A 10,564-nucleotide genomic window follows, 5' to 3' on the forward strand; every position below is an offset into this window, starting at 1 on the left:
AATTTTGATAAGTTTTGTTTTTTTTTAATATCTGTTTTCTACCATGTTTTGTTACTTTTTTTGTTTATCTCTCTTGTTTTTATTTTCTATAATGTTTAGTTTAGTTTTTTCGTTTTGTTTTTCATAAGAAAATAATGATAAATTATCATCAGTTTTGTTCATAAAATTTTAATAGCTGATTATTACGCTATCAAAGAGACATTCAAGCGATAAAACAAATTATACTATAAAGGTGCCAAACTTTTTTTACTTAAAACAATTATGTTTCCTTCATTGAAGCTACATGTTAGCTTATTTTGTTTAGGGTTTTGTTGATACTATTTGATTATGATAGCTAAATTGTGAATAATTGAATATTTTATTTGAAAAATAGTAACATTTATCAATGCTATCTTAACATACATGAAAACCATAACATTTTTGTTAATGTACATTATTAGTTATTTTTATTAAAATATTGTTTTTTATTTGTTGGTTGTTGAGCATCTTTTGAGTTTTTCTTATATAATTATTACCAAATGGCACTATTTACTTATCCATTAAATACAACAGTTGTCAATACCAACTTTAATTTACTCAAAAAATTACTAGTGTTATCCATGCGTATTGTACAAGTTGCACTCTAATTATAGTTAAGGTTATCAAGACTTTGGTGCCTCACCTTCCTCTGTAGGAGGTGAACACCCCTGCATAGCTAGAATTTGTGTTTAACCTTTAGATCTCGGCCTTTCACAATTACATTTAAAATGCATATCATGCATAGTAAATTTCAATCAAAAGAATAAATTAAAATGAAAAGCAATAATTGAAGATTGCTTAATTGGACAAGTATTTATGCTAATTTGTTATTAAAAAAATTATGAAAAATAATCCTCTTGATAAAGCCATTTCATAAATAACCATAAAATTAAAGTTAACTATTTTTAGCCAAAGTTAGTCATGAGATGACAAAAATGCCCCTAAAACTGTTTCAAACAAATTAAATGCTTTTTATTTTTCTCTCCTATCATTCGTCTACTATGCTCCTCATTTTGCTATGCTCTCTATTTTTCTCTCTCTACATCCAACTCTCTTTAATTTTACCAACATCTCCATCTCTCTCTATCTCTCGTTATCTTGCCAAATAGTTGTCCATATACAAACTAAAGAGTATAGCATGGAATATAATAACATATTCTTGGATTTATTAGTTTACATTCACACAACCCTCTAATGTTGATCTACAGGCCAAAAAGTATGGCATGTGAGTAACAACAAATTCTTAGGTTTATTGGTGTTAAGTTTTTCAGTGATTCAAGTATAGTAGAACATACCTTAGAATGTAACAAAGTGATTCATATCTTGGCATGTAACATCAGTAGAAAGAAGGAAACTTCAACGTATAACATTTAGTGTTGAAGCTTTGGTTTTGGCATGTAAGATCTAGCACTAAAGCTTTGACCTTGGAGTGTAACATCTACTGTTTGAGTTTTGGTGCTTTGGTTTTGGCATGCAACATCTGGTGCTAAAGCTTTGGTCTTGACATGTAACATCTTATGCTGAAGCTTTGGCCTTAGCTATAACACACGTTGTTGAAGTTTTAATGTGTAACATTTTCTGCTTTAGCTTTGGCGTGTAACATTTAAGGATGAAATGTTGGCCTTGGCATGTAACATCTGATGTTGAAGTTTTGACTTTGGCGTAGAACATTTGCTGTTGAAGTTTTAATGTCTTACATCTTTTACTGAAACATATAACATCTACTTAGACTTGTAATGTTGTTTTGTTTTTCTTTTTTGTTATTAAATATGACGTGTAACTTGTTCTTTTATATTTCACTCCAACGTAAACTCTTGAAATTAAAACGTGTAACAATTTTTTTTTCAATTGTAACAATATTTTTTTAAACATGGTATATAATAACAACAATTTTTAAACATAACATGTAAATTATTCTCTATCTTTATATTTCACTTAGATATAAACTCTTAAAGTTAAACACTTTTATGATAAATATAAAAGTTTAAAATCAAAAAGGAATTTGACATGAAAATGAATATGTATTAGAAAATTATTCAACGTCGCTGGAATGAAATGAATTTGAATAAAAAGATATTATCCAAAATCTTCTAATTTGGATAATTAGCGTTTTGGTTATTTGATTTATTTTTTTACTAAAAGAAAATTAAAATATACTAGTATTATAAAAAAAATGAGAGAGAAATCGAATCCAACAAAGCAAAATTGAAAATCAACATATTAGAACTTAATTTTTCTAATGTTAATACACTTTTCAAGTCTCTTTACAAACAAAGTACAACTTACCCATGATATGGAGAATGGCAACAAAAATAAGTAACTAATGCTCATGACAAGCATGACATTTGAGGAGATCTTGAGCCCTGATCCATCATTTGTGTAAAACTGAGGTGTAGTCTCAACAATCCTTTCAAAGACTGCACCTTTTGTTGTTCTTCTCTTCCTCATGCTTGCAGTTGCAGCTGCACTTTCTTTTAGTGGAGCTGTTTCGGTTGTCATTTCTTAATCTACTCAAATTTCATATTATGTAATTTGAATATAAAAGAGATTTTATTGAAAGCAACTTTGTCTAAAAATTTTTTTTTGACTAAAAATAATTAAAATAAAAAAAAAACTTATTTTTTAAGGGTAAAAAAAATTTGTCCTTTTTTTATTTGCTTAGTTATAAATTGACAATTGTTTTCCATTAATTGTGAATTAATTTTTGATAGATTTAGCAAAAACACCAGTAGACGGACCAATGAAGATCTAAGAATTAGCTGACAAGTAAGTTTTGAATATAAAAGCAAGGTTATCTACCACTCAATTCGTAGTTTATAAAAATAAAAAGTTTCTAGAAATGCAAATATCCTTTAACAAACAAAACAAATCAAAAATTACCACGCCTTCACTTAACAGTCCTTTTTAATCGGCCTTTCTTCTAGTCTTGGGGTGACTGCCACTTGGAGGGGGGTAGCCTTACCAACCAAACTCACGTTCACCAAACAGCTCTTCAAGCTAGCTAACCAATTCTATATCCATCTAAAATGTTTATGTTCCTTCTTTTCTTATAAATAAACTGAGATCTTGTCCATTCATGTTACACTCTCTGCTCTACTCTTCTCCTTCCTCATCACTAATTTGAACACTTTCCACAAAAAGACTGAAAAACCAAAAAGAGAGAAACACCCATGGCTTCATTTCTTGTGTACTCTATACTCTCTCTGGTTTTTCTGTATTTCATTTTCGCTACCCTGAGGAAGCGCCACCGCCTGCCTCTCCCTCCAGGCCCAAAACCATGGCCGATCATTGGAAACTTGCCTCATATGGGCCCAGTGCCTCACCACAGCTTAGCAGCCTTGGCCAAAGTTTATGGGCCTCTCATGCACCTGAGGTTGGGATTCGTGGACGTGGTGGTGGCGGCGTCGGCATCCGTGGCGGCCCAATTCTTGAAGGTGCATGACTCCAACTTCTCGAGCCGGCCGCCCAATTCTGGTGCCAAGTATGTTGCTTATGACTACCAGGACCTGGTGTTTGCGCCTTACGGACCGAGGTGGCGGATGCTCCGTAAAATCAGCTCCGTCCATCTATTCTCCGGCAAGGCTTTGGATGACTTTAGACACGTTCGCCAGGTTAATTTGGTCACTCTACTGTACTGCTACATGCATTAATTTTTGCCTTTGTACCTACTCTCTTGTCTCTGACTAATTAAAATATAACACAAGTGTCACAAGGTGTACTTGTTACGGTTTATGAAAAATTTTGATATTAAATACGCACAATACAAGTTGAGAGTAATATAGTTATGATCATCAAATGTATTGAATTGAAGCTTTGTCTTTGTAAAAGTGTGTAGGTAAGCTTTGATTTTGTTGAAAACCAATTGGAGTATAATATTTTGTAGATATTGTGATTTGAGCAGGATGAGGTAAGGGTGCTTGTACGAGCTTTGGCAGGTGCTAAAACAAAGGTGAACTTGGGACAGCTGCTGAACGTGTGCACAGTGAATGCGCTAGGGCGGGTGATGCTTGGGAAAAGGGTGTTCGGTGACGGTAGCGGGAAGGCTGATCCGGAAGCAGATGAATTCAAGTCCATGGTTGTGGAGCTGATGGTCTTGGCTGGGGTTGTCAACATTGGTGACTTCATTCCAGCGCTGGAGTGGCTAGACTTACAGGGGGTACAAGCCAAAATGAAGAAACTCCACAAGAGATTTGACAGGTTTTTGAGTGCTATCCTTGAGGAACACAAAATTAAGGCTCGAGATGGCAGTGGGCAGCACAAGGATTTGCTTAGTACGTTGATTTCTTTGGAGGACGCTGACGGCGAAGGAGGAAAGCTCACCGATATTGAAATCAAAGCATTGCTCTTGGTACTCTTCTCTGACTACCATAACATCTTTGCTTCGCTTGCATGACTCAAGGAACATAGATCCAACTTTTATCGAAAACAATTATTTTTTTTTTAAAATTAAAAAAAAATTCAAATTACATCGTATATTAATCAATAAATTAAATATTTAAATATTTTTATTTTGAAAGTCAGACAAGCGTGATCCGAAAGAAACATCGTTGCATTTCTGGTGGGCCTGGTCCACATGCTCTCCCATTTGATAGTCCTGATGATGCACTTTCCTCGTCAAAATTATTGCTAGAATGGGACAATACTTTGTCACGTGATAAAAGCAATTCTCTTTTGCACAGATCTTGAGATCGATAGGATAGCTTCTACTACAATTTGTTTTAATTATCGGGGTTACTAGTAATGTCTGCACTTCTTCATATATGAATTATGTTAAGTTTATTAATATAAAGCAGTTTGGAATTTGCAACACCTGCATCTGTATTAGTTCTAATTTCCTTTGATATGATTGCAGAACATGTTCACAGCGGGTACTGATACCTCATCAAGCACTGTGGAGTGGGCCATAGCAGAACTTATTAGGCATCCCAAGATCTTGGCCCAAGTCCGAAAAGAGTTGGACTCAGTTGTGGGCCGAGACCGGCTTGTCTCAGACTTAGACCTCCCCCATCTAACTTATTTCCAAGCAGTGATCAAGGAAACCTTCCGGCTGCATCCATCAACACCACTCTCCCTCCCTCGGATGGCATCCGAGAGCTGTGAGATCAATGGCTACCACATCCCTAAGGGTGCCACACTGTTGGTCAACGTATGGGCCATAGCTCGTGACCCTGACGAGTGGAAGGACCCGTTGGAGTTCCGGCCCGAAAGGTTTTTACCCGGGGGTGAAAGGCCCAACGCTGATGTCAGGGGAAATGATTTTGAGGTTATACCATTTGGCGCTGGACGTAGGATATGTGCGGGCATGAGCTTAGGGTTGCGTATGGTGCAACTATTAGCGGCTACGTTGGTGCATGCTTTCGACTGGGAGCTGGCTGATGGATTAATGCCTGAGAAGCTGAACATGGAGGAAGCTTTCGGCTTGACGTTACAACGTGCCGCGCCATTGATGGTGCACCCTAGGCCAAGGTTATCCCCGCGTGCTTATTAAGCAGTATCTCACCTCATCTTAATGTATCTAGCTATTTGTGTGTTCACTGTTGAGAGTGTTATTACAGATAATACTTGAATGCACGAATTTAGTGACCCGAATTTGCTTGGAATAGTTTTGGGCTTCTTTTTCATCTTCCTGAATCTTGCATTGGGTTGGAACTGGTTGGCAGTTTACTTCTTAATGGATACAAACTTTGATATCATCAAGACAGAAATAATCCAACCAGAGTTACAGATACCTATTTTAAGCAAATACTATATTATTACATGCTTATGAATGCTTTCTCCCTCTTGATTTTCTCTTGTTTATTCTAAAGACGTAGAAAGCATGGAGTAAGATTATCAGCATTTCATTTTCAAATGATGAGATTCAATGGGCTAAATTCATTTGCCCTTGAAGGTCGAGTAGATCATGGTGCTCGTTGTTCCAAAAAAAAAAAATTGGAAAAATGTATAGAGAAAGCCACTCACGATTTATAGGAGAGTCTTTTAATTAAAATTTTTAAGACATAATTGAACTATTTAAAAAAATTTAAACAAACTCTTACTCTTTTATTGTATTTAAAAAAAGTTTTATATTTTTATTTTAAATTAAATAATTTTTTATTATAATCAATAATCAACTAATTATTATTAATCAAAATATTATTTTATCATTTAATATTCACATGATGTTGACATAAAGAGTAAAAGATATCATATGATTATACCACATCAACACGTCACATCATCATTTCACTATAACATATCAAGGGATATAAAGAAAAATATAATTTTATTAACAACAGTTAATCAATTATTAGTTAATCAATTATTAGTTATAAAGATTTATTTGACTTAAAAGTATAAAGATTTGATTGAACATAATAAAAGAATAAAGATTTATTTAAATTTTTTTAAATAATTTAGAGTTTTTTTAGAAATTATGTTAATTATTTAAATTGCTTGTTACAAATGATTAAATAAAAATTAGAAAAAGTGATAATAAAAATAATATTATCTACTTATTAAATTAATTTTTAAATTTAATTGACTTATGTGAAGTTATTTCTAAAAGTGTAAACAACCAAACTAAATTATCTTCTTATAAGCTTAGTTTGTTAAGGTTTATTGAAGCTCAAACTTTGAGTAAAATATACCAATCTTTTTTATTTTTGATCAGAATTACACATGAGTTTAGTAGTTTTTAAAATAAACATTCCATTTCAAAAAAATATTTTCGCTAGACTCATAAGCCTTGATATTAATCAATTATTAATATTTCTTGTAATTTAATTAAGTGATAATATCTTTAAGATAAATTTATTTTTCATTAATTTTAAAAATTACCACTACATAAATTATAATTTTTTATATTAAATATTTTTCTTTTTCAAAAAAAAATCTTTTCATCAACCACTCGCTATTGATAACACTCCCCAAAGAAGCACCAGTTTGAGGCTCCTCAAGTGAGATCCATTCGGATTTAACATTTTATAGCCAGATTCGATCGTAGGTGGTTGATCAATATAAGAAAATGTTATCAATTAGAAAAAAAAAAATAAAATATTTTATATTTAAATATTAATACGGTTTACACATTTACTTGAAACATTTATTTTAAAAATCAATAAATACATGTATAATTATGAACAAAATTCCATTTATTAGAATTCACCTTCACGAGCACCTTTATAACTCTGACAAAACGACATCGTTTTCGTCATCAAATTCCATTTATTAGAATTCACCTTCACGAGCGCCTTTATAACTCTGACGGAAACGACATCGTTTTAACAACGCTATATATGTAAAGTAAATCTCTCCTTCCAGAATCAAAAAACAATTCTGTCCTGACACGGGGAGTGGGCGTTTAGAAAGTTATATCATTATCATGCACTAAGCGCTGTTCTAAAGTCAACTGACGCAAAGGTCTCCTCGTTGCTCAAATCTTATACTATTATGACTCTTCGATTCTAGTATTTGTTTGTTTAATTAATTTTATTTTTTATTTTACTTATCAATCAATCTATCAAATTCGAAACCTTTGTTTTTCTAAAATGATCAAATCTCGAATTTGCAATTCCTGCTGTTAATCTAGGGTTTCCCGTCCCAAATCCCGAGATGCCAAACAATCTTCATCTGATCATCACAAACTCTTCCGTTTCTCCACCTCCGATCTCAAATATCAACGGTCAAGATGGTCAAAGTGATCGACAATGCCACGGGGTCTGGTACGACGCCTTACTGGTGGTCTCCGCGGTGCTATTCGTGGTTTACTTGGCGGTGAACGCTAAGAAGAACGTGAACAAGCTGAGAAATGGAAGGTCGTTGGTTTTGATTTCCTATTATGCCCTTCTCTGGCTCGCTAGTGGACTCAACCTCGCTTGGTGTTCTCTTCAGGTATAACTCTGGCTTTTTGTCTTTTTCACTAACAGAAATATATTATTTAGATTTAATTGTGAGCTTAATGAAATTTCTTTTGCTCTTTTCACTGTTAATTTGTTGAATAAAAGTTAAGAAAAGAAATGAATAAAAGGAATTTGAGAAATTGATTTCTCTTTTGGAAAATGTTGGTAAGTAGTTAGGGATGATTAGAGCACTAGTTGATTGCTTCATTTTGATAGTTCCTTTTAACTGAATATAAGTTTGTTGTTTTACTATTTGCTTTCCCTTGGCAACTGTTGAGGAAGTAAAAAGCAAATAGAAAAAGTAACAACCAAAGGGAGTATTATTTGGTGTCTCCAATTTGTTTTGTGTAGGATACTGATATCATACTGGAAAGCAATCAAAAATGCCTTTTGATCCACTGGTTATTGTCATCTTAAGTGTTGAAATTTCAAATATTTCATTTGCAGAAGACCTTCAAATTTCTGACTGTTCCTTTAATGAGCAGGCATGGCAATGCGCTAGTGGAAAGGAGATTGCTTGGAATCTTCTGTCATTGATCACCACTTCCGGATTTCTATGTTTAGAATTAAGCCTGGTGGGTTTCTTACTTCAGGAGAGTTATGCGAATGGGCTGGAAGCTTTAGCACGTACTTTCACTATATCAGGGATCATTGTTGGCGTCGATATGCTTCTCAAGGTAACTTCTCAAAATCAATTGACCATGTTAAATATTGCATAATCCTCCATTGCAACAGGAGCAGTGATGAAATACTAAGATTAAATAGCATTTTGTTACTGCAATACATTGTTGTCTGAACATAATCTACTTGTTGATTTGCTGGTTAGTCTGGAATCAATATTACCACATTAGTTTTCGTAACTTCATTACACTAAAACAGAGCTCCTAGAAAGGGTTCTTAGAACCTCTTAATGTTCTAGGGCACTTATGGTGTTCTGTGCAGTTGTAGATAGACTACAAATTTATTGATCTTAGTGGGAAGGTGAGTTTTTCTTACTAAGGTCAAGATCAAGTGATTTTGTCGTTTTTCTTTTTGGTACATATGACGAAGTCCAAGGGGGGAGGGAGGATTCAACCTTTATGCTCCTAAAGAGGGGTAATAATATTTGGATCACCTTTTTTATATCTGGACAGTTTTGGAAGAAGTTGGGCCAGTGAGGTGCTGTTGCAGATCTTTTGTCAATTTCAAAGTAAATGCATACTGATGGTTTCTAGAAGCTTAGTTTTCTTGGTCAAAAACATAGATTGATGGTAAACCCTCAATTAGTTTCCATGACTTGCATTCTGAGAGTATACTTGTAGTTTTTATGAGAATATTATGTGCTTTTTGTCTTTTATGCTGTGGAGTTTGTAAATGTTCTTCAATCATCATGAAAGTTCATATTATTCTCAGCCTTCTTTCTTGAATGATTCTTTTGTAGGCAATATTTATTTTTGGATTTGGGGTCCCACTCTTCTTGGATGTTGGAAGCACCCACCAGATGAAGTGGGGCCTATGGATCATCCAGAAATTATTGCTTACAACAGTTTATGGCTTCATCTTGTTTGTGCCTTTCTCAAAATGGAGAGAGAAATTGCCTCGTGAGTTGATTCACATATCGTTAATTAAAATGCAGCTTTCTTTTCTTGATTGCACCAACATTCTATAACTCTTCAATGTTCTTTCCATTTACGCAGCCAGACCAGCATTCTACAACTACGTAGCTGTGATGTTTGTTGTTAACGCTATTTCACTGCTTGCTTGTGGTCTTGCTACTATCGGAATAGGCTTTGGCATTTGGTAGGTTATGTTTCTTTTTACTCTTTGGATTGAAGCATTTGGTACTTAGTATTCGTACATCAAAGTTGCATATACAATGGAAAGAGACCATGAACGCAGGTTTGCATGCTAAATCTTCTGCAGGGTGTACAATTTAACAGTTATCTGCTATCACTTGCTCTATCTCCCCTTCCTGTATATAACTTTTCTAGCAGATTTTTTCCAGGTAATCTTTCCCCAAAACATTGGTAATAATCTCTTATGGTTTTCCCCCCAATTGTGCAGTAATAATAACACAGTATGTTGTGGATGACCAGGAGGAAGATTTTCTTTTGGATAATGCATATTACTCTGAGATGAAAGATGCCGGATTCTTTGATGCTGATTGGGATTAGTGCATAAAACTCTGCATTGAAGTGTTTGTACGCTTGCTAAGAGCATTGGTTGCACAGTTTGTAAATAGATGAACTTAAAGGCAACATACTTTTTAAGTGGAGTGATTCTTTATGAAATTGTAATCTTCTCCTTGAATCCTCAACACTTCTTTTGGTACTTGCAAATGGATGCTGCTGCAAGTGCGTTTGGTTTATATACTTTGATAATACAAGCTGGACAATTGCATCATAGATGCTTAGAAATTATTATTAGTGTATAAATATGTGGGCAGCCCTTAGCTGCGGAACCGAGCCGAAGGTTATGCAGGAACTGGAACCTTGTCATCTCAAGTTGGAAAACATTCTGAATCCCCATCTCCTTCAGGGCTTCCTCATATATGCTAGAACTGTTTGACATGTTTGCCTTCCTTGTCATTAACAAAAACATGTCTCAAAACTTCGCAAACACAACTAGAAAATAGACCTCTAAAACTGATATGGTAAAATATTTTCCAAGCCAACTCCATCCTGAGG

At 34.2% G+C, this 10,564-nt stretch overlaps 3 protein-coding genes across 4 annotated transcripts; 2 read left to right on the forward strand and 1 right to left on the reverse strand.

Annotated features, from left to right (window-relative positions):
- Positions 1–2,272: 2,272 nt before the first annotated feature.
- On the reverse strand, positions 2,273–2,517 carry LOC149527092 (protein transport protein Sec61 subunit beta-like). Its single transcript, XM_089783772.1, is given in 2 exon segments — positions 2,273–2,331; positions 2,334–2,517. Coding segments are annotated over 2 exon segments (243 nt in total).
- Positions 2,518–2,965: 448 nt separating this feature from the next.
- LOC110418611 (flavonoid 3'-monooxygenase) lies at positions 2,966–5,808 on the forward strand. The gene is made up of 3 exons (XM_021431388.2): positions 2,966–3,629; positions 3,920–4,366; positions 4,871–5,808. Exons 1-3 carry the CDS (start codon positions 3,189–3,191, stop codon positions 5,504–5,506), a joined length of 1,524 nt encoding a protein of 507 aa, XP_021287063.1. The 5' UTR covers positions 2,966–3,188; the 3' UTR covers positions 5,507–5,808.
- Positions 5,809–7,302: 1,494 nt separating this feature from the next.
- LOC110417952 (protein CANDIDATE G PROTEIN-COUPLED RECEPTOR 2-like) lies at positions 7,303–10,297 on the forward strand. Of its 2 annotated transcripts, XM_021430559.1 has the most exons (7): positions 7,303–7,419; positions 7,589–7,890; positions 8,384–8,575; positions 9,319–9,478; positions 9,575–9,677; positions 9,801–9,882; positions 9,974–10,297. In XM_021430559.1, exons 2-7 carry the CDS (start codon positions 7,612–7,614, stop codon positions 10,049–10,051), a joined length of 894 nt encoding a protein of 297 aa, XP_021286234.1. In that variant the 5' UTR covers positions 7,303–7,419; positions 7,589–7,611; the 3' UTR covers positions 10,052–10,297. The 2 variants fall into 2 exon arrangements, with proteins under 2 accessions (XP_021286234.1, XP_021286233.1); XM_021430558.1 differs by having other exon boundaries at positions 7,392–7,890.
- Positions 10,298–10,564: the final 267 nt, after the last annotated feature.

This window comes from Theobroma umbraticum, unplaced genomic scaffold (assembly GCF_002168275.2).
Source record: "Theobroma umbraticum cultivar Fairchild unplaced genomic scaffold, ASM216827v3 scaffold_50.0, whole genome shotgun sequence".
Taxonomy (NCBI): domain Eukaryota; kingdom Viridiplantae; phylum Streptophyta; class Magnoliopsida; order Malvales; family Malvaceae; genus Theobroma; species Theobroma umbraticum.